We start from the raw sequence: 22,702 nt of genomic DNA on the forward strand, positions 1-22,702 counted from the left end.
CTCACTAGTTTCTATAATGTTACTCACACAAGAAACCCCTGTGTTTTTATTTAGGATATTCCACTGCAGGTTGGCAAGAATTTGTACAGGGATGATTTCTTTTGTAGAATTTTCATTACATGTTCACAACAAAGTGTGCGGATTATCCAGAGTAATAGGGAAACTGTTTCAAGAATTCCTTAAATGCTATTGTTAATGTTATAAGCATCAGAAACAAATTCCCTTCACCTCAATTGTACAGTGGTAGAATAAAAATATCTAGGCTACTACAAAAAAAATCTTAATTACTTAATACCATCAGGGATAAGTAAGACTAAGTCACCCATGATGCTAAACTCCTTATTTGACAACTTGAGCTAATAAGAATAAGGAAAAATAAAGTCTATACACAATTTGATACAGCAGTAAGGGTGCTCTATTCCTACTGTTTTACCATTTGCACTCAAAAAAGAAAGATCTTTTTTCTGAAGCAGCTGTCCGTACATTGACTTGTTTTCACCATAGGGCAATTAACCAGTGTATTTGAATTTTCAATTAGAAAACAACTGTTTGTGACAAATAAAGTGGGCCAACGTTATCCCATCACTTAAGGGGAAAGGGGATTATTCTCTATAGTAGACAGATAAGAAAAGATGTGAGGGCCGAAGATCACTGTACAGAAGTTAAATTAGTGAAATTACATTGTCAACCAAGTAACCCAACTAAAAGGAATGAAAACAAAAGTGATGGCAAAGAAGTATTTCAAATCTGACAACACTGAACTGGCAAAGTGACCTTAACAACACATAATGAACAGTTGGGGGCGATAATACCCAATTGAAGAGGTTATACACATGTTGTATAACGTCGAAGAAGAAGCGATTCACGACACCAGCACCAGCCGAGACTTCTTTGACCATACTGAGAAATGGCGGCGTCCGTTTGCCGAGTTGGGAGTACCGTGGGTCGAGCCCTCGCCAAAGCCCGCAGTGTAAGTACAAAATTAAAGGTTTAGCAGACACGCTTTTTGCAATATGAAATGTCTAAGTGGGAAACCGGGACTGTTTATTTTTTGCGTAACGATGAAAGCAATCGAAAAAGTTAGATCGCATGCTAAATTAACAGGCTAACTGTTAGCTAACTAGCTAGCTAGTCCGCACAACGGAAACAGGAAGGGGTTAGCATTAGTTAGCTAGTAGTGAATGCAAGGTCAACTGTCAAATAAGACAGTACGTCTGGTAAACAACCACTTGGTGCGTAACGTCTACTTTATACACGTGTTGTTCAGTGTTATTCGTCGTTTCGGTCTTTTAAACAGGTCAGCACAGCAGCTGTAGGCACTGATTGTTACGTGTCCTCGGCTGTCCTCATACCGCAGCCAACGTTAAGCTTTAAGGCTAGCAGCGTTAGCATAGTGACTTTGGAAAGGCATACGCTGACAGTGACAATCCTGTGCTTGTTTTGATCGTCAGAACGTTATTATTGATTGTTAAAAAAGGAACGTTACTATTCTAACATGTCAAACGCTAAATTAACAATTGCAAAAATTGACACTGCTTTTAGATTTTTTTTTTTGTGAAACGGTGTTTTTGGTAACCTAAGCTTTGGCCGTGTTTCCAGATTTTACAACAATCCTATTGCATTTCACAAGGTCTTTTTTTTATAAATGTGTGATGAACAGTCAATGTCATGTTAAATTGTTGTCAGAAATCATGCTAAATATTAAACATACTGGTTAAAAAGAAATAAATAGTTAGCTTAGCTATATGACATCTCATTGTTTTACAATGTGATTGATGTTAAACTAGACAATCTTACAGTATCACATCTGAATAGAGCTGACGGCCTAATGATATTGTGGTTTTGTCTATTTTTAGTCCTTGGCAGGTAGCAGGTAGGGGGCAGCGGTGTCAATGTCAACTGCCAGCTTTAAGTGTGTATTTCTACTCTTGCTTTGTATGTGAAGAGATCAACAAGAGTCAGTCTAAGGCTTTCAGTACAGTCTGACATGTATACATATGGTTTCCAATGTGTTTAATGTGTGCAGAAATGCAGATTATGTAAAAAGGATTTTTAAATGATTTGTGTTGCCTCTTGGTGTCTCTACCCCTTCAGCCCATTCTGCTGTCTCTGAGGCGTGGACAGGCCTCAGTCAGCTATGCCCAGAGCCTGGTGGGAGCCCCTGAAACTCGTCTCACTACCCTGGACAATGGTTTAAAAGTTGCATCTGAGGAGACTGGACATGCAACATGCACTGTAAGAACACAATTGTAGGGGCCTATTTACAACCATGTACTGTAGGTTGTTTTAGTTACTACACAACACTTATGGCGTTTTACCACTGTATGGTACCTACTCGACTCACCTCAACTGTACTGGCCTTTTTTGGTTTTCCATTACGATAAAAAGTCCCTGGTACCTGCTAAAAGGTTTTTTATTTATTTATTTTAATAATACTACCTTAGTCAAGGTTCCAAAAAGTGACGTTAAAACCTGCAGTCTACTGATTGGTCATAGAGAATCGTCACTGCGTCATCATTGCTAGTGACAGACGGGGGGTGTCCTGAACAAACGCGCCGTGTTTAAATAGTTTAGCCAGCTTTTTTTTTTTTTTTGCTGCCTCCAGCTTCTTTAGAAACAAAATGTGTCCTCTGGCAACGGCCACCTGCCGAGAATCAAAAACAACACAGCTTTGACATTCTGTGTTTCCTGCTATGACAACCAGCCGCAGCTCACCTCATTAATGAGGCAGTACTAATCTGCAATGGAAAAAGGAGGACAGGGCACCACGGTCAAGACAGTTGAGCAGGTACCATTAATGGGGGAAAACGCCATTACATTCTAGGATAGGAGGACCAAACACGCCGGATGTCAGGCTTAATGCTGGCAATGTACTTCCGTTAATCCAGACTAGCACTGAATAGACTCAACAATTTCACTGTCATGTGTTGTTGTCTTAGGTTGGACTGTGGATCAGTGCTGGCAGTCGCTATGAGAGTGAGAAGAACAACGGTGCAGGATTCTTCCTGGAGCACATGGCTTTCAAGGTAGACATTACAGTTTTTCCCCTACATTGACTGCTTTTGGAGGGCGGATGAGCCCCTCAAAATATTAAATATTGCAATATTAATATGTATATTATACATTTGGACCTGAACAAACCAAAATACAGGATGACTTCCTTAACAGTTTATTTCCCTGTGATCATTTTTATTTAATTTTGCACCTAACCATACCAAGATTTCTTGCAGCTGTATCAACAGGAGAGTTGCTAGTGCTATGGCCAGGACTAGCTTTCCTCCCATTAGCAGCAGAGCTAGCAATGTAGATTCAGATTAAGTGCATTTAAATAGATGCAGATTTTTTTAGTCCGAATTAGACATTTGTAGTCAATGTCTATTAGGTCCGGGATGGTACAGATTTTTTTCTACTGCAATTGAAATCCCTGTGGTAGTGCGGTATACCGCACCCCCCTTACAAGAGTAGCGTAAGTTAGAGCGAGAATGGCAGGGTGCCTTAAGTGAGTGGTGTCAATGCTCATGTGGTCGCGCAAGGAGAGCGAGTGGTAACAGAGTGTAGTGTATGACTGCCGCTGTGAGGAAAAAGAGATAGTAAAGATGATGTAAAGTGAGGTAAAAGGGACCAATAAAACTACAAGCTAGAGCTACTCAAGACATGGTGGCATTATCTATTGTCAATACTGCTGGTAAAGTGAATGGCGTTACCCCCGAACATCGGCTTAAACCTTAGCCTACAACAAATGTTGCGGTCTGAGTGCAGCCCTTCTAGAGGCTGAGCAGTCAGAGAGCGTGACTCAGCAGTTTAACTTGTTGCTCTCTCTACCAATATAAGCCGCTCTGTTTTAGGCTATGAAACGCGCATGCTGGCTGAAATTCAACCGTGCCGTTTTATTGGGTTAAAGCTATAAACAGAAGGAAACTCTGCTAGCTGCTAGGCTAATGTGCAATGGTAAACACTACAGCTGTAACTTTAATGTGTCTACCTCAGCTGAGAACGGAGAAATGTATATAAGTTATTTATCTTATGTGTCATGGAACGTTGCCCTCCCCAACTCGCGAAAGGTCAGATTTGCTCCATCTTTTTTCAAGTTTTGTGTCCGTGTAAGACACAATGTCATTAGAATCAATGAATTTGTCATTAAACACAAGGTGGCCGTGCACACGTGCAGGCCACTGTTTTTTGTTGTTGTTGTTTTTTTGCAGTGATTGCGGTGATGAGCTCAAACCCGCGGTAGGCGTTACGTGACAGCAGTAATCGTCCCAGCCCTAATGTCTATCCTTCTTTGGTTTTACTCAGATAAATTACTCCTGTTGGGAATCTTTTATTGCACTTGCAATAACGTAACAAGTGGTCATCAACTCGAGTAAGGTTATATTTACTTCACCTGTCTCTCCTCTGCTGAGCTGTGTGTATGTAAGTAGAAGCCCTGCCCTCAGTGGCAGCAGAAAGGAGGAGTAAATCTAGCGTGACTGTAAATGACAGCAGAACACATTAAAGACTCTCCCACTGAGCTGCACCATAATACAGCGATCATATCCTCTTCAGGTCTTTCATCTGGTCTCTGTTGAATGCATTTCCCTCCTCATTAGACATTTGCAAAGTGGATTTGCCCCAAAGGTTTTAAATCTGCATTGTTAACATCCATGTTTACTAGTTAGCAGTCTTCTTCCTTCCTGACTTTAGTTGCCGCATAACCATCACCTGTAGATCAGTACAACAGTGTAAAAGCATTGGCAGGGCTGTATATTGCATCACAAGCATATAAAACTTTTTTTCCATTCACCATTTGTTCTTGCCTCCCAGGGAACCAAGAAGCACCCTCAGACAGCCCTGGAGCAGCAGGTGGAGTCAATGGGTGCTCACCTGAGCGCCTATACCTCCCGAGAGCACACTGCATACTACATGAAGACCCTTGCAAAAGACCTGCCCAAAGGTGAGATGACCTGCTCACAAGCTGTGAAATATACAGATCATCCCCTTTTTATTTTAGAATATTTCAATTTCAGACACTTTAAAAAAATAAAAACTTGTTTATAAGTTCAAGATTAATCCAACTAATTAACATTTCTGATGGAGAATCTCAATTGCTGGGGCATATACCGTATGCCGCAGTAACTGAAATATTCTTCTCTGAGCACAACATATGCACACCCCCTCTTAAGTTGTGAACAATCAATGTTGTTCTGTTTTCACAGCCGTGGAGCTGCTGTCAGAGGTGGTGCAGAGCTGCTCGCTGAACGAGGCAGAGATCGAGCAGCAGAGGGGTGTGGTGCTGCGTGAGCTAGAGGAAGTCGAGGGTAACCTGCAGGAAGTTTGCCTTGACCTGCTACATGCCACAGCCTTCCAGGGCACTGCTCTAGGGCAAAGTGTGCTGGGACCCTCCAAGAATGCCAGGCAAGAGGAACTGCACACTTGCATAATCACACACGCGCACACAAGGGCTGGGTTATATATCAATATTTTACCTTTTATCGATTCGGCGAAAAAAAAACAAAGGGATAACAGTTGTTAGTGGAGGTAACTAACTTCAGTTCTAAAAGTAACGGCGTGCGAGACGTTGCCTGCTAAACCTGGGCAAGAGATGTGACCCATGGTTACGTTATCATAGTTCATAAAAATGCAGCACAGTGGTGATATCGACGTTACATACACAAGACGTATATTATGCCTGTGACTGCGCATTTAACCTGCAGCGGACCTGTTCGTTCCCCTAACCCTAATGAGTCAGCCGCCACTCTGAGTAGAGAAACCAGTCGGCAGTGTAGTTCCAACACTTCACTGATCTACCAGGTAACTGTACAGTAACAGTCACCTTTGTGGTCACAGAAAGTTTTTGTATAATACACATCAGTCCATTGCTCCATGCTCCATTTCTTGTCTATAAGCATCTCTCGCTCTCTCTCTCCCTCTCTCCCTCTTAATCAGTATATTATTATTATTATTATTATTATTATTATTATTATTATTATTGTTATTGTTGTTGTTGTTATTGTTGTGTTGAAATCAACTGAAGGAACTTTCTTAGAGAGGGCTTTTTTATTTAACATTGGGTATTTTAAATTAAACAATATCGTATATATTTCATTTTGATGACCGTCTGTTTTAATAAAAGTGCTTGTGACACCTCACATGTGGCTTTGACTAACGACTGAACATTTTAGCCTACTTTTATTTAAAAAAAACATTTTTTTTCCATTCAGCCAAAAGTCACAATATTGTGACGATGCTAATTATGGTTTCAAAAGTTGCACACTAATTTGCCATAATGTAACTTAAACACTGTCTATTCCATATTAAATTCTGCACCATTGTGTAAGTTACCATATTCAATTGTCCCAGGACTCTGACCCGCCAGGACCTAGTGGATTACATCAACAGCCACTACAAAGCCCCTCGCATGGTGCTGTCTGCTGCTGGAGGTAGGTCCTCTAACACAAACTGAGGAGGCAGACTGGTTGCTGGAATTTTCACTTTTCCGGGAATGACTTGGCATTTTATTTGATGTGCTTCTTTGACAGGTGTGAACCACGAGGAGCTGGTCGGTTTGGCTAAATCTCACTTCAGCGGAGTATCTTTTGAGTATGAGGGAGATGCTGTACCCGTGTTGTCACCCTGCCGATTTACAGGCAGTGAGGTGAGATATGCTGAATATTTTTTCAGTAGTATTTTTATTTTTTTTCTTCTTCATTCTTTTGTGAGGTGTATTACATGCTCTCTGATTACACTGCTATTTAACGTGGCAACACAACACATGACAACAGAAGTTGGAGAAATCACTAAAACCGACCATCTATAGAGGAGTAAAGCATCTTTTGCAGACTAATTTCAAGTTAATTAACTTTTATTTAAACTTGCTGCGTTTGGTGCATTAGCTTTGATTCTGGCCTGTGACATAGCATAGATCATGGGCGGGGATTTTTATTTTTATTTTTCACAGTCATGGTTAATTGTTTTGTTGATCTTTTCCTCTGATGCCTCTCCTCAGATCCGTATGCGTGATGATGCTCTGCCTCTGGCACACATTGCCGTTGCTGTGGAGGGGGCCAGTGCTGCCAGCCCAGACATCGTGCCGCTCATGGTGGCCAACTCCATCATCGGCAGCTATGACCTCACCTATGGTGGTGGAAAGGTTGGGGCAATATGTTTTAGTTTATACAATTTAATAAAAGACAACAACGATGAAATTGGAAGCTGGAACTAATTCAGCCGTGTCCCCTTTAAGCTTTGCCCACTTGAGGTTGTTAATGTCTTGAGTGGCCATTATAGAGGGGTAGACTATGATCCTCTCTTAAAACCTGGGTCAGGGGTCTCACCCCTGCCTCTCAACTTGTCGAGAGGAATAATGCCTGAAAACATAGCAACTGCTTAAGAATTGGTGAAAAGGAAAGCAATTGTAGATATTGTTTTAAGAAAGCTAAATTTTTTTTTTTTTTTTTTATATTGTAACATTTTTATATCATTTGCATGTAGGATTCGGAGCATGTTTAGTGGAGTTGTAAAAATTCCTCTCCTCGCTCAGTTGCTTCACTCAATATTGCTCCCTGCTCATCGCAGGTTTTACCACGCCTGACTCAAATCGCTCATCGCTCGCTCCAAAAGAAAGGAAGAGGTTATACATTTTAGCATAAACACTAGCCTGGCATGATGGAATAGTGCACCTGTATGATCTCTTGGCTTCCCTTTTCACAGTACTTTTTCAACTCCATTGTCAAGCTTGCCGTAACAGCTGATTTTTGACAGAAAGTAGTGTGGGTAGCACAACACACAGATGCATTCTGGGAAATGAACTCACAGTGCAAGCAGTATCTGAGCAAAATTGGAGCAGGAGATAAATTGACACTGGATTATGTTAGGACATCAATAAGCACATTTGTGGGGTGGAAGATTTTGGACTATTCCGTCTTTGCCGTAGTTGGAGGAATGTTATGGATATTAGCTTTAAATCCAGAAGATGGGAATATACAGAACTATAAAAGTTTTTCATATCATATTTTTCTTTTGTACTACTTTAACACTGTACTGCTATAACTATCACATACTTAGTGCGGGTCAACCTAACACCATGAATATTTCAACCTACTTCCTGATGCTGGTGTGATTATAATCTAGTTTTGATTTTGAACAGTCAAATATCAACGGCCATTCCTTCCTCTCACTTGCAGCATCTGAGCAGCCGCCTGGCTCGCCTGGCAGTAGAGGAGAACCTGTGTCACAGCTTCCAGGCCTTCCACTCCTCCTATAGCGACACCGGCCTGCTGGGCATTTACTTTGTATGTGATAAGCACCAAATCGAAGATATGATGCACTGGTCCCAGAATGCCTGGTCAGTAATGACTCTGGGACAGAGACACACACTCACAGAACGCTTTAACTGTAATGGTATGCCACTTTTAATTATAGGACAATGTGCATATTTCATCTTATTTCCTCCACTTCTATTCCTCGCAGGATGAACCTGTGTACCACAGTGACAGAGAGTGATGTAGCCAGAGGCAAGAACGCTCTGAAGGCCAGCCTGATTGGACAGCTCAATGGTACGTTTCATGTTAGTCATGCATATACTCTTATATACTCTTCCAAATTGCAAGTCAACACACCTGTTTGTCTTTTAGGAACAACACCACTTTGTGACGACATCGGAAGACACATCCTGAACTACGGGCGGCGTATTCCTCTGGCAGAGTGGGATGCTCGGATTGATGTGAGTTGGCACTTGTATTCAGAGTTCTGACCTGGACCATTTGTACAATTGAGAGAGAAAAAATGTATTGCATGACGCAGTGCCTTTTCAAAATTGGCTTCTAGTCTGTCTCCAGGACAAAGAGTTCTGACTTCCCTCCACATCTCTTCTTTCAGGCTGTGACCCCCAGGATGGTGCGTGACATCTGCTCCAAATATATCTACGATAAGTGTCCTGCTGTGGCAGCTGTCGGTAAGTTCTTTGTGGTTTTAGTGTTTTGCGGCAAGGTCAGGGCCAATGCTGTAGTATCGTTCTCTAATCTGTCACTCCTTTCTCTCTCCACCAGGCCCTTGCGAGCAACTACCCGACTATAACAGACTGCGCAGTGCCATGTACTGGCTGAGGTTTTAAGATACGTCGTGTTGCTTCACGTGTCCCACGTCTGCTCCTTATCTTCTCCTCAACCTTATCGGGCTTTCCTCCTGCCATCGCTACAAGACTGAGCACCTGAGGGATTCTTCACTTGTTGGCTTGACAGCACTTCCATCTTCTCTCTTCTCCCTTCTCCCACTCACTGATCACTCTTAGTTAGCCATGAGGGCGTCAGCCAGTCTGCACATTATGAGTATTGAAGTTACACATCGGTTACCTCTTGATTGTACTGTATGGGTCCTCGTTACCTGCTACAAGCTTGCGTGGCGGGGGGGGAGAGGGCAGAGTTGAATAGAAAATAATTATCCAATGGACACAGTACAGCTGGTACTAAATAAAACCTGTTTGGAGCAGCAGTATATTTATAATTTCTGTAACATTTGTTTCTGTCCCCTATTGTACATAACAGAAGCTCTCATTCCAACAAAATATAAAAACTGTAAAACATTGACTAAATGTGGTTTTGTCTCATTCGTGTACACTGTAGTATGTGTTGCTTTTCAAAGTTGTTTTTGAATTACATTTTAAGATCTTACACTTATAGCACACCATCTTTTTGTGATACATTTTGTAACCAAACTTTTTGGTTAGAGCTCAATTTGGGAACAGCCCAACTGAAAGAAACCGTAAGATAAAGCATGTGTACATGTAATGATAACCTTAAAAAAATAATTTTAGGTTCAGTTTTTTGTCACTGATTCATGTGTTCTACATTGTGATGCATAATCACATCACACAAAAACAGTCTTAAAAATGGATTTGGGAAAAAAAGTAAGCCATGTCGAAAATGTGCCTTGTCTTTGTAGGCTCCTGCATGTTAAAAGCACTGACGCATTTAGGACACTACGCTGCCTCCAAATTAATTCTCTAATTGTTGCCAGGCACGAAGCCATACATCAAAGCATTTCAGTGTCACTTGCAGTCTTCAGCTGTTAACCCTTCATCCTAATTTTTACCCTAAAAGCAGACTAGTCCTCTTTATTGTCCCTGTGTTCTGTCTTCTGATTATATATCTGTTTCAGAGATCTATTATAGTACACAGTAGGTATGCAATGAAGCTCATGAGCATAGGAACCCGTACTTAAGTTGACTAAAAACAGGAATAAAAAAAAAAAAGAAAAACATCTTTTGAAAATTGATCTTATTGTCTTAATTATAAATTGAGAAAAAATCCAACCTTTAAGGACACCAATTTTCTTTGTGAATGAGTAATGTAAATAAATGTTCTTCCTTAAAATACAGGGGGCATGTATAGACACCCCTATGTTAAATTCCAATAGAAGAAGATAGATACTTATTATTAAAGGCCAGTTATACATGGATCCAGGATACTATGCATCCTGATAAAGTTCCCTTGGTCCTTTACTCATGAGCAGCACTGTAGGTTGTGGTGTAATTTTAGGTTGTGGGCACCTTGGTCGCCTACTTCAGGGCTGTAGTCTATCTTTGTTGAGTCCAAGACCGAGTCCAAAGAGGTTTGAGTCCAAGACAAGACGGAGTCCAAAAGGGTTCGAGACTGAGTCCAGGACAGAAAAAAAGTCTTATGCATGACTATCAATACTATCTAGTGTGTGATTGATTATCAGGTGGCCAGTGTTTCACTTTCCCTCCAATTTTATTATAATAAAGACACGTGTACTCGGCGAGACCAAAAGCCAGAGACAGAGACAGAGACAAGTCCAAGTCCAAGTACCAGCGAGTCTGGGACCATAAAAAGAAACGTTTTAAGTCCAAGAGAGGACTTGAGTACCACAGCCCTGGCCTATTTGCATTTTGCTACTGTGTTATAGTTTAGCATTTACTATTGTCACTTTGTGTTCTGTTTTTACTACTAAAAATTGCTGTCATATGACTCTTTTGTTGTACCTTCATTTAGAATAAAGTATTTTATTTTTAGAATTGAACCATATTGTCACTTCACATTGTTACTGATCAAAGTAATTATGATGAGATGCTCTTTCAATCGTTGAGTTTATCAGATACAGAACCTACGTCAGTAGGCTACTTATATGATAAACCAGGACCTGCTGTGATATATATGTTGGATCTTGAGTCATAGAAATTACATCATCTCAGAGTGCTGCTTGCTTAGTCCTGCGTCATGCAGTATCTGAGACAATAATGCTATGGGTAAACAACCCAGGACATCTCTGTTTGCTACTTAATTGCATTTGTGTGACCCATGTTTATGTATCTGAGGGTAACAGAGACAGCTCATAATCCTATATGCCCCCCCGAGGGCCCACCTATTGTAATCAGGCTGCACTTGTAATATTCATATCATTAGTCAGATGAAGATAAGTCCCTAGATGGGCTGGACTGGAGGTGAATCAGTAATTAAGGTGGGCCTTGTCTTGTTGGTCTTCCTCCTAGGCCTGACAGCCACTTCCTCCTTGCTTTTCCCCAGAGGGCTTTCTCCAGGATTGCTCCGATTCAATCTCCCAACACTCCCCTCCTCTCCGCCTCTGTGGTCTTTAAATAGAGAGATGTGTGTACTAATACATTATGTTCTTTTAAGTAGCAACAATGCACACTGTCCAGCATTTTGACTGAAATGTTCCATGTCATACTTGGCAAACATTTTAAGGAGACACATGCAGATAGTTAGGGTCATTACACAAAATACAATTAGAGTAGACTTCAGTAAAAAAGGGATGCTATTTATTTGATCCTTGATTAAGCCTAAAATTTCAATATTGGAACCCAATGATCAAATTAGCAGTTTCTTTTTTTTTTTTTTACTTCAATTATTATTATAACACATACCCATTTCGAGATGTGCATTCGCCTCTCTAAACCCTAAATTATGACACACCATTTAGCAGTGTTACTCACATCTAAATGCTCCCTGTAGAGTTTAATTATCACACAATCCCAACATTGTGAAATAATTTGAGCCTGCTCTTTCATGTAGAACTAGTTTTTTTGGAGTTTGTGACGTACACTGTTTTGGGTTCTGGAGGTCTGTAGTCTGACTAGTTGTTGAGAAAATGTTCTATTTATTTAGACATACAAACACGTATACATATTCATTTGGCCTTATAGTATCTCATTTTAACCCTTTGCCTCATCATGTTCAGGATTCAGTTAAACTAGCCAATTTGAGGCCTTTAGTAGACCCTTCTGTATATTGAGAATTGTATTAGAGATGAGAAACCCATTTACACTCACCGGCCACTTTATTAGGTACCCCATGCTAGTAACGGGTTGGACCCCCTTTTGCCTTCAGAACTGCCTCAATTCTTCGTGGCATAGATTCAACAAGGTGCTGGAAGCATTCCTCAGGGAGTTTGGTCCATATTGACATGATGGCATCACACAGTTGCCGCAGATTTGTCGGCTGCACATCCATGATGCGAATCTCCCGTTCCACCACATCCCAAAGATGCTCTATTGGATTGAGATCTGGTGACTGTGGAGGCCATTTGAGTACAGCGAACTCATTGTCATGTTCAAGAAACCAGTCTGTGATGATTCCAGCTTTATGACATGGCGCATTATCCTGCTGAAAGTAGCCATCAGAAGTTGGGTACATTATGGTCATAAAGGGATGGACATGGTCAGCAACAATACTCAGGTAGGCTGTGGCGTTGCAACGATGCTCAATTGGTACCAAGGGGCCCAAAGAGTGCCAAGAAAATATTCCCCACACCATGACACCACCACCAGCCTGAACCGTTGATACAAGGCAGGATGGATCCATGCTTTCATGTTGTAGACGCCAAATTCTGACCCTACCATCCGACTGTCGCAGCAGAAATCGAGACTCATCAGACCAGGCAACGTTTTTCCAATCTTCTATTGTCCAATTTCGATGAGCTTGTGCAAATTGTAGTCTCAGTTTCCTGTTCTTAGCTGAAAGGAGTGGCTCCCGATGTGGTCTTCTGCTGCTGTAGCCCATCTGCTCAAAGTTCGACGTACTGTGCGTTCAGAGATGCTCTTCTGCCCACCTTGGTTGTAACGGGTGGTTATTTGAGTCACTGTTGCCCTTCTATCAGCTCGAACCAGTCTGGCCATTCTCCTCTGACCTCTGGCATCAACAAGGCATTTCCGCCCACAGAACTGCCGCTCACTGGATGTTTTTTCTTTTTCGGACCATTCTCTGTAAACCCTAGAGATGGTTGTGCGTGAAAATCCCAGTAGATTAGCAGTTTCTGAAATACTCAGACCAGCCCTTCTGGCACCAACAATCATGCCACGTTCAAAGTCACTCAAATCACCTTTCTTCCCCATTCTGATGCTCGGTTTGAACTGCAGGAGATTCTCTTGACCATGTCTACATGCCTAAATGCACTGAGTTGCCGCCATGTGATTGGCTGCTTAGAAATTAAGTGTTAACGAGCAGTTGGACAGGTGTACCTAATAAAGTGGCCGGTGAGTGTATTTCAGTGAGTTTTACTCTTTCAAGAACAATGTTTTTTTTTGTATTGTGGAATCTTGATCCTATATTTAAAGAGAAAGGAGGCCAGTATAATTACTGAAAATTAGTAAACACTTTCACTCAAATCAGTCTTGAAACAAGACATTAGAAATCACACAAACACAAACAACATAAACTACAAAGATGGTCACGACAATCTAATTGCATCAAAATTGAGACTTTTCAGTGACACTGTTGTTTGTCCTACAACTGTCTTTCACATTTATTATTCCCCCCATTGTTATGATGAGACTATGGTCACCCAGTCTACATGATGATGATGATTAACAACACAGTAACTCATAACATCACGATAAGAAAGGGATTGGGGTTTTTTGCAGCATAATGGCACTTAACTTTTGAAGGGAGGTGGTGGATTTTTAGTTGTGCTTTGACTGCAGACTGGGGCAACGGGCCAATTCATTCTAGTCAAACTATTGTGATTCTCATTGTGTTAGATTATTATTAGAAAGAGAAAGAGAGCAATGAGTGTGGAGGAAATGAGATGAAATGAGGGGAGGGTGATGTGGTGTAGAGATGTATAAGATAAACAGAAAGAGGTAGCGGCAGTGTCAAGACGAAGACCAACGTGGATGAAGACAAAGTCGTGGACGAGCAGGCAGAAGTCCAGTTGAACATCCGACTGCGTGCCAGACAGGTTGATTCTCCAGTAGCTCCACAAGAAGAAGAAGAAGCTGGGAGACAGAAGACACATATATAAATATATATATAGGATATCTGAGGGTCAAAGACAAGAGATCATTACCAAAGCCCTGCTTTAGACCAGAGGAAAGAGAAGTGCCTTTTTGTCAAGTTACCAACACTGAGTAAGTATTGATTGGGATTGTGACACTTGATAATGCATACCCAGCTTTATCTGTACATGTCCGAACAGATTGCATGATTTTTTAGAAAGTTGGATGAAGTACTTTATTAATTATACAACAAGTGGACAAAATATTGGAGAATCTAAAATTCTCTGCAGAAAACTGTATAACCAGTAAAACAAGTAGTTTTTCAGCATGCTTTTGTGTCTTTTTTAGGCTTTTTATTTCAAATCTATCAATTAATGCACAGTGGATAGATCATTTATCTCCTTTTGTGCATTGGCATGGACTACCAAAATGTAAATAATCCTGTATATTACATATACAAAATTAATAATTTCCTTCTACTGCTTCTATTTCTATATCTACATCTAAAAACCTCCTGTTTTTCGTCCTGAGCCTCACTTTAAGACTGAAGAGGGATTTACATATGAAATCAGTACAGAACCACTGTGTTCAGATGTGTTTTTTGTTCTAACTATTGCGAAGAAGATAATTCCTGAGGCATGCCATCACCGAGAGATGCCTTACAGTGTCACAGTTGTGCAATTTTGAGCCACTGGCTGATGTGTTCTTCGTCTCTCCCTGCAGAGTCCTGACCATGAGAAGTGTGCGTGTGTGTTTCTGCCTGGCTCTGCTGCTGCCTTTGTGTGTCCAGAGCCAGAGGAGCAGTCCAACTCTTGCTAAACTTGACAAAGACACACAGAGGGAGGTGTTGGCTGTGAACATCCTAAACCGCAGTGGTGTGTTAAATTCATTGCTCCAATCAGAACATCACACTGTGCTCCGGCAAGAACGAGCCCAGCGCCCAGCCTCCCAGGTGCCAAAAAGAGCCCCGCAGGGGTCCCGCTTCGCCCTCTCCCTTGATGTTCCCACCAGCATCCTCAGTGTCCTCATAGACCTGGCCAAGAACCAGGACATGAGAACCAAGGCAGCAGCCAATGCAGAATTGATGGCACGAATAGGCAAGAGGAAATAAGAAGCGGGGCTCCTGGGAGCTGTCAGGGTCTCGATGGATAAAATCTCACCTCACAGAGAAGTTAACTTCTTGCATTGTGGCACCGACACCTGGTTAGAAACAATGTTAGTTCAGGTAAAACAGTAATTATGGTCAGTATCTGTCCTTTAGAGCTTAGATCTGCTTTACTTTTATACTTGTATTATATGGTTGTATTACCTTGTTCTAGACTCACACCACTCCATTGACTGACTTAAAACAGAATTAAATAGAAGGAATGATGTAAAAATGTGAACAAAAGGACACTGCAAACATGCCAAACAAAGTAAGATGAAGCTGGTCTTTTGTCTCAAAGATTATTCACCTCAGAAACTGTGATCAGTTTCTGAAATCTGTTTCCTGTGTCTGCATGTGTAATCTTGAATTCAAAGAAAAGGTTTGTTAATTAAATCCAATATGATAATCATATTTTTCTCAAGTCTTATTCATTTCACTCTGCATTGATATCATGCATGTTTAATATAATCACAAGCATCAGCAACCCATAAAGCACAAATGAATGCATCTGAGCCAAATGAGCTTGTGTCACCCACAGCAGGGGTGATAACAGGACAAAGACACAGGCAGGATATTGACCTCTGAAAGAAGAACAGACCCTTTCTGTGGACCTTTGTTCACTGATACTTGATAAATTTGGCACACAAGTCACGGCTGTTAACGGCTATTTTAAGACAGGTGCATTATCTTTCTCTGCATTAGAGTAATATCTGTGGGATGAATAATCTCTGCTGCTGCAGTGAGCATGAAATGTGAAGCAACAGAGTGAAATAAACAGCTCATCTGATTTCACCGGTCATGACCTTGATTTATTTCTTGTATTACTTCAAGCTGGGGTAGCTTCAATTCTGTAATAGTTAAAGATATTAAATATTACAAGAAAATGCTTATAATATGATGCAGCTATGCTGCAAGCAGTAAGGCCGCTATGAAGTCACTACTGGGCATCACAGAAACTCTCCAACCCTTGCAAATATACAAATGATCCAGACGTTATTCAGACATTAACATTTGATTGTTGTCTCAGCATTAATGAGCACAGGGTTGTTTATTTTGAATATTGGGATAATCTATTTAAGGAAGCCTAAAGGTTTTTCTCAGGCTTCTTCCACAGAAATTATCACAGGCAATAAACCACAAAGGAAACCAGCATTTACACACATCACACTATAGCCATGTAGTAGAGAGAATAGTATAAATGTGTACATATGCTGTAGTTTTAAACAATTTTTTAAAACTCCAAAAGCAGTTATCACAGTACAGTTTTAGTGGAGGCAACTGTATTGTTTGTAATAACTGCACAAATAAATTTAGCCTTTTCAGTTTGGCTTTAAAGTTGTTTAAAGTACAGATTGGCCTCGGCAAGTGTATTTCTGCCACATCTGCTGATATTACAGGAAATAAACTTGGACCCAAGCTGTTTCCAACACCAATTGCTAAAGCATTACAATTTTGAGTTAGGCAACGCATCACGGTTATCTTCATTTAACTCGACATTACTGGAATAAGCATGATATGAGAAGTCACTTGTGTAAATTAGGGCTACTACTTAAGTACATTTTTGAATGCAGAACTGTTACAACGCATTGTACTTTAGTGACAGAAAGTGTTTCCGACCTGCTGGAGTCTAAACTGAAGCAGTTCGTCTTTTGTCCACACGATGTCCTCGTTGTTTATTTCCTACCCACAGACTACTACAAGAGAGTCCAAAGAGAGAGTCCAAAATGGCGCAAACTAGGGTTTATCAATCTAATCCAGGTGTTGTTAATTAGCTTTGAGGATTTGACAGTAGGAACACTTGGGAAGCGTAAGTCTGAATGTTTTGCTGTTGTTCCACATTTTATCACGTTACCTTTTAATGGGGGCTTATCACATTTTGTTTTATGAGATATTAAACAAGTTTGTGCACACACTTTATAGAAACAAGGCACTTCTATTAGGCCTAGCCTACTACAAATTTAGCATTACGCTATGACGATAGTCAATATTTGTGACGAATTTGCTAGTTTGTCTTATTTTCTGTAAAAGGCGTCCCTCTACGTGGATTTAAACTGCAGTTTTTGCCTACCTGAGTCTGTCCATATTGTTAGTAGAGTAGGGTTTGTTCTATCTGAATGCTCAACATATCCTATGTTCCTCGAAGTGGTTGTATATGTTACTCACACACAACCCCAATCCCACTTCAGAGACAGAAAATCGCCAATTTTTAAATATTAATATTTAATATGAATAAATGATAATAGCATACAATATGCTTACACATATTGTCAGGACTGAGAAGTTTGTTTTCCATATGTGATAACAGGTTTTACGTTTTTAAAGTGTGCAGCAGGCTGCTGAGTGTAAATGATGTGTTGCTCAGCTGAGTGTCAACTTTCAAACTCACACACAGAGCGAGTGAAATATAGCCAAGACAAAGGGTCTGTAACCAGCCAGAGTTGAAAATCGACATCCAGGTAGGAAACTCCTTAGCATATAGGCGTACAATCAGGATCAAGATTCACTCAGTCAACGTTATCATTGATAAATAATTCAGCATGATCAACGGTGACCTAATTACATGCGTCTGGTCAGGTGTGATTTCATTGTTGCACAATCAAAGACAATTCCCCTCACAGATCTCAGACTGTAGCTTTAGTTATGTAACATGCTGGGATAACACATCACTCATTGCCTCCAGAAACTGACACACCCATGTGTAAGAGAACGTATGGCGACCGTTGAGCGATGATCTCATTTGGGACATTTTCAATGTGTTCTTTTCATCACATTTATGACATTACTATCACTTATTCTCCTTGACCTCTGACAGAGAGAGAGTATGGTGCCCCTGTTTGCCATCTGTGTTGAAATTGTTATTTTTTTTCTAGCGGAAAGTATTTGAAATTTTAAAATAAGATTTATTCAACAATTGAGCTAGAGCTACATTTGACAGCAAGCTTTAATATGACAAATCTGCCCTCCTCAAGAGCCATAAAACAAACGTAATATATTAGACTTGTGGTCACCTTATCACACATCTTTGTAGTCTCTTTTTAAAGGGTTGGATTTACCCAAGCTACACACACATTCTCATTTACCCCCAAAGGCTATTTAGCAGTTATGATAATGATAAAATACAGTGGCGTTAAACATAATTTACTTTTTGCTACGCAAAGGATTGAAAAGTAAAATTGAAATGTTTTTATAATATTTCCAATAACAATGTCCAGGTTGATGTGGGTAAAGGACCGTGCTGTCTTCATGTAGGGACTATTTCTTCAGTACAAAGTTGTTCCAATGAAAACTGTTCATAGATGCCCTTTAAGAAGCTCAGCTAATGGAACTCTGTCTCTTTATATAAAAAAAACTTAAGGGCTGAACCAGGGCTTTCACAAGGGAGGGTCAGTGGGAGTGTTACTGGAGACTTACTCAATAAAACATGCAACAAGCTCAAGAGTCATCAGCACAAAGTTCAGTGACCAAGTGGTGCAAGAGAAAAGAGCGTACAATTTCAGAGAGGTTAAGTGAAGTAAGGAGCAGCTCTTCAGGATCACAACGACCACTGTACGGATTATATTCAAACACGGTCAGGACAACAGCTTGGTGCCTTACTATACCAATAAGTTTATATATGTTTTAGTATATAGTGTATTTTCTCTTTTTATCGGGACATTTTGAAAAGTTAGTTTATTAAAGAAAAGGTTTTTTTTTTTTTTTTTACAGATTAAAGTTAATTATGACAGATGTAGATGTGAAGGACATAAAAAGGGGCATGTAGTACCAGAATTATCTCCAGATCGATTGCCTTAATTTGTTTGAATGTATAAACATTTAAGCTGTAATATTGACTGAAAGCTACTACTTGCTTCTTCTGTCATGTTAGTAATGTTACCCTTTGCTAGTGTTGATGTGTTGCCTTGCTACCTCTAATCGCAGGCTGAGTTGCTCTCAGATGGATTATGCTATGAATACCCTCAGCCTTCTGACTCCATCTACCATCACCAAGTAAGAGCACTGCTAGCTAACAATCACCTGTTGATAGTGGATGAGGTTTAACATTGTGAACTTTACTTAATGTCCATATAATCTTTTCTCAGGTGTGTGACAGCCAGTGTCTCAGCCAGTGCTTCTATGACACAGCAGCTCCTGTCGGGTCGAGTTCCTCGGCCGAAGCCCTTCAGGGTCACAAACGCTGACCGCAGTGTAAAGAAGGGCATCATGGCGGAAACGCTCGAAGACCTGATGAACAAGGTAAGGAGGGGGTGTGAAGTGTTGAAATGGCTGAGAAGGAATTGGGATGTAGTTGAGGTGGATGATGATCAAACGTTGACTCAAACAGTTGAAAACATTAAGACTAAAGACATAGTAGTGAGGAAGCATCTTGCTGTGTTTAAAGGAATACACATAGGATTCAAATGACCTCGGCCAGACTGGCCTGTGATTCTTGTATCATTGCTGCAACCCTGTGTGAGGTTCGTGCTGGTAAAAGTTCACAAGACTCAGCTGTACACTTGGTACCTGACTGCATTAATGCTCTTTCTTTTTGTATTATGGTCCGTATCTGAAATGTTTGCTAATGAGTAACGTGCCCACATGACCTGTGACACATTAATTTACCAAGTGATTCACTTGTGTTTTCCCTCTTTGTCTGCGCTCTCAGGTCAGTGACTCGTTGAGTGTACCATGTATCATGGCCCTGGTGCTGGATGAAGATGGCACAGGAGTGGACACAGAGGAATTCTTTGAGACGCTGTCTGAAAACACCGTCCTCATGGTGCTGGAGAAGGGCCAAAGCTGGACTCCATATCTGGTACGGAAGTGTTGGACCCTTCTCACATTAACCACCAGGTGACACTGTTGATCAGTGGCACAGTGGGACACTGGACATATTGATTGAATATTTGTATTCAGAGTTTGTTATGCCAGGGAATCATTGATGTAGAGACTGAACAGACAAGGAAATATCTGTTTCCTGTAGATTGAATAATAATACATTGACTATTGAGTGAAATTTAATCAGCAAATAATGTATCCATCAAATTGAATAGTGAAGTAAATGTCAGTCATTGTGCAAAAGCAGAACACAGAGCAGGGCGGCAGACCACCAGAGAATAGTTTCTTCCGTCATCATTTTTAAGAGACAAATCATGGCTGGGGTTAAATATTAAGCGGACACAGAGGTATCATTAAATTTAAATTATGTTCACCCAAACGCAATTAATTTCCATAAGAACTGATGCATGCAATGATTTGCAAACCCCCATGTTTACTCTGGTGACCCACACATTGCCCCATTGTCATTTGCCTTTCCCATCATCACTGGAGGAGCTGTTTCAGTCTGTAATCATGCTGTCTGCTGGTGTAGCTGGGTGCTGTCATTTGGCCCAGTTGGCTGTGCCAGAAGTGCCCAATGTTTCTGTACCACTTTGACCTGACTAATGTTTCCGTTGCTGTCTCCCCTTAAAGAAATACAGAGATCAGCTCGTTGAGTGTAGGCCACTGCACCGGAAAGATGTGGCCAAGCTGACTTTTGACCTATACAAAAACAACCCCAAGGATTTCATTGGCTGTCTGAATGTGAAAGCAACCCTATATGGTGCTTATTCTGTGTCCTATGACCTGCGCTGTTATGCTGCCAAAAGCATGTTGAAGTGAGTAAAACAGGCTGCCAAATATTTAAAACCTTCCATTATTATGCTTTTTTTTAAGTCAAAGTGTTATGTAATTGATGTCTGTTTGTTTAACATGTCAAAGCATTTCTCTGGTGACTGTACAGAAGCACTATTTGGATCCCTGGTACTGGTTTAATTCAGTTGGAGATGAAAATTGCCATGCTAAATCCATAAAATACCAAGTGGATTGTTGCTTTTGTGGTGCAACCACCCACTAACAATTCAGTTTCTTTCTGGTTCATTTTATACTGTGTATCGGCAGCTTTTCTAAAATATTAACACCAGTTACAGCATTCTGTGCAGTGCCCCCAATATGTAAAGTCTATATTCATATTTTACTGTATATGTGGGTGGCTGAGTTCAAATGTCAGATTGCAGAAGAACAAAGGCTAAATTTTACCGAGATTAATTTTGGAGGAGTTATGTCATCACTGCTGAGATCTGCTGGTTTTAGGCTTTGACACAGAGCTTCAGTTAAGAGAGGATTACATTTTGGAGACTTGTCACATATTTGGCTTTTCTGCTTGCATTAAAGTGTAAGAGATTTGTTTCTTAAATGTCAGTTTTATGAGATTCAATTAATGTGAGAAATTATCATCTTGGGTTGTGTATATTTCCTGGCAGTCATTTTCTTGTCAGTTTATGTGGTCTGTCATGTTTTATTTTATCATAAACACTCGAGATGACATATTCCCATACATATGTGTATTCCAATTTAATCAAATGCAGTTTGTGTGTGTCTGTTAGCCGTCTTCGCAGATGGGAATTTGCTATCAATGACCTTTCTCTGCGCTGTGCTTCCAGGGAGGCTCTGCGATGGACCATCTTCTCCATGCAAGCCACAGGCCATATCCTGCTGGGTTCCTCCTGCTACATCGAGCAGCTGCTGGAGGATGATGAGCGAGCAGAGAAGAGCCTGGCGCTGCCACAGGAAGGCAGGATCAGGCAGCTGCAGAGCATGCTACTTGGAAAGATATCCCACTGATGATGGACTAGAGCTGACGATGGTGGAGCAAAAACATTGTCCACTCTTAGATTTTGCACACAATGTAAATAGTCACAGGTGAAACTGGGGATTTCTTCATGTTCATGTCAGTTTCCTGTGCAGTTTGCGAACATTTCAGACATTGCAACTGTCTCACAGTCACTTTGTTACACGCTGTTTCCCTATTTTGAAGCTGGTACAAGTTATTCTTCAGAAAGCCCTTTTTACTCACTTTTGTAACTTTTTTTCCTATGGAGATGAATAAATAAAACTAACACTTTTTATTTTCCTGTGTATGAAAGTCCAATTAAGGCTTTACACAATAGGGTTACAAGTAGACTTATATGTGCAGAGTGAGCCCAATAACTGGCTTTGTGTGTGGCACTGTGGTTCCTGGTCAAAGTCAGTGTAATTGGTAACGGGTCCAGCTGTCTCTCCCATGCTTCCCTAATTGTCCCTTGCCCTGTCAGCTGCAGCCGGCCTCTGCCGTAAAAAATCCGAGGAAGAGAACGAAAGAAGAGCAAGCAGCTGCAGGGGGCGAGGGGATGTAAGCAAACCATTATACTGAGAGAGAAGAGAGATGATGACTTCAGCTGGTGGCTGAAGTGCCACTTTTGCCATCTCATAATGGAAGGTGGCAATAAAAAAGCAGTGGACAGATTTTTAACCAAATTGACTGTCTGATATAC

General features: G+C 40.8%; 3 protein-coding genes across 5 annotated transcripts; all 3 read left to right on the top strand.

Annotated features, from left to right (window-relative positions):
* The first annotated feature begins 700 nt into the window (after positions 1-700).
* uqcrc1 (ubiquinol-cytochrome c reductase core protein 1) lies at positions 701-9,563 on the top strand. Of its 2 annotated transcripts, none has more exons than XM_032514789.1 (13): positions 701-970; positions 2,095-2,235; positions 2,940-3,026; positions 4,804-4,933; positions 5,196-5,394; positions 6,340-6,419; positions 6,519-6,634; positions 6,986-7,129; positions 8,163-8,323; positions 8,449-8,534; positions 8,613-8,701; positions 8,857-8,932; positions 9,027-9,563. In XM_032514789.1, the coding sequence occupies exons 1-13, from the start codon at positions 908-910 to the stop codon at positions 9,089-9,091; spliced, it is 1,437 nt and encodes a 478-aa protein (XP_032370680.1). In that variant the 5' UTR covers positions 701-907; the 3' UTR covers positions 9,092-9,563. The 2 variants fall into 2 exon arrangements, with proteins under 2 accessions (XP_032370680.1, XP_032370679.1); XM_032514788.1 differs by having other exon boundaries at positions 876-970; positions 2,089-2,235.
* Positions 9,564-13,955: 4,392 nt separating this feature from the next.
* Positions 13,956-15,785, top strand: LOC116688635 (urocortin-3). The gene is made up of 2 exons (XM_032514797.1): positions 13,956-14,359; positions 14,951-15,785. The coding sequence occupies exon 2, from the start codon at positions 14,961-14,963 to the stop codon at positions 15,336-15,338; it is 378 nt and encodes a 125-aa protein (XP_032370688.1). The 5' UTR covers positions 13,956-14,359; positions 14,951-14,960; the 3' UTR covers positions 15,339-15,785.
* A 1,301-nt stretch (positions 15,786-17,086) lies between these two features.
* cidec (cell death inducing DFFA like effector c) lies at positions 17,087-22,557 on the top strand. 2 transcript variants are annotated; one of them, XM_032514795.1, is made up of 6 exons: positions 17,087-17,181; positions 19,293-19,361; positions 19,454-19,607; positions 20,017-20,166; positions 20,823-21,007; positions 21,833-22,557. In XM_032514795.1, exons 2-6 carry the CDS (start codon positions 19,309-19,311, stop codon positions 22,011-22,013), a joined length of 723 nt encoding a protein of 240 aa, XP_032370686.1. In that variant the 5' UTR covers positions 17,087-17,181; positions 19,293-19,308; the 3' UTR covers positions 22,014-22,557. The 2 variants fall into 2 exon arrangements, with proteins under 2 accessions (XP_032370686.1, XP_032370685.1); XM_032514794.1 differs by lacking the exon at positions 17,087-17,181 and adding an exon at positions 18,730-18,942.
* The last annotated feature ends 145 nt before the right edge of the window (positions 22,558-22,702 follow it).

The sequence above is a fragment of the Etheostoma spectabile genome, chromosome 4 (genome assembly GCF_008692095.1).
Source record: "Etheostoma spectabile isolate EspeVRDwgs_2016 chromosome 4, UIUC_Espe_1.0, whole genome shotgun sequence".
Taxonomy (NCBI): Eukaryota; Metazoa; Chordata; class Actinopteri; order Perciformes; family Percidae; genus Etheostoma; species Etheostoma spectabile.

Coding starts and splice junctions, on each gene's coding strand:
- uqcrc1 (XM_032514788.1), top strand. CDS start 908: ATGGCGGCGTCCGTTTGCCGAGTTGGGAGTACCGTGGGTCGAGCCCTC. Junction 6,420..6,518: donor GGTGCTGTCTGCTGCTGGAG/GTAGGTCCTCTA, acceptor CTTCTTTGACAG/GTGTGAACCACGAGGAGCTG. Junction 6,635..6,985: donor GCCGATTTACAGGCAGTGAG/GTGAGATATGCT, acceptor GCCTCTCCTCAG/ATCCGTATGCGTGATGATGC.
- LOC116688635 (XM_032514797.1), top strand. CDS start 14,961: ATGAGAAGTGTGCGTGTGTGTTTCTGCCTGGCTCTGCTGCTGCCTTTG.
- cidec (XM_032514795.1), top strand. CDS start 19,309: ATGGATTATGCTATGAATACCCTCAGCCTTCTGACTCCATCTACCATC. Junction 19,362..19,453: donor ACTCCATCTACCATCACCAA/GTAAGAGCACTG, acceptor ATCTTTTCTCAG/GTGTGTGACAGCCAGTGTCT. Junction 21,008..21,832: donor GCTGCCAAAAGCATGTTGAA/GTGAGTAAAACA, acceptor CTGTGCTTCCAG/GGAGGCTCTGCGATGGACCA.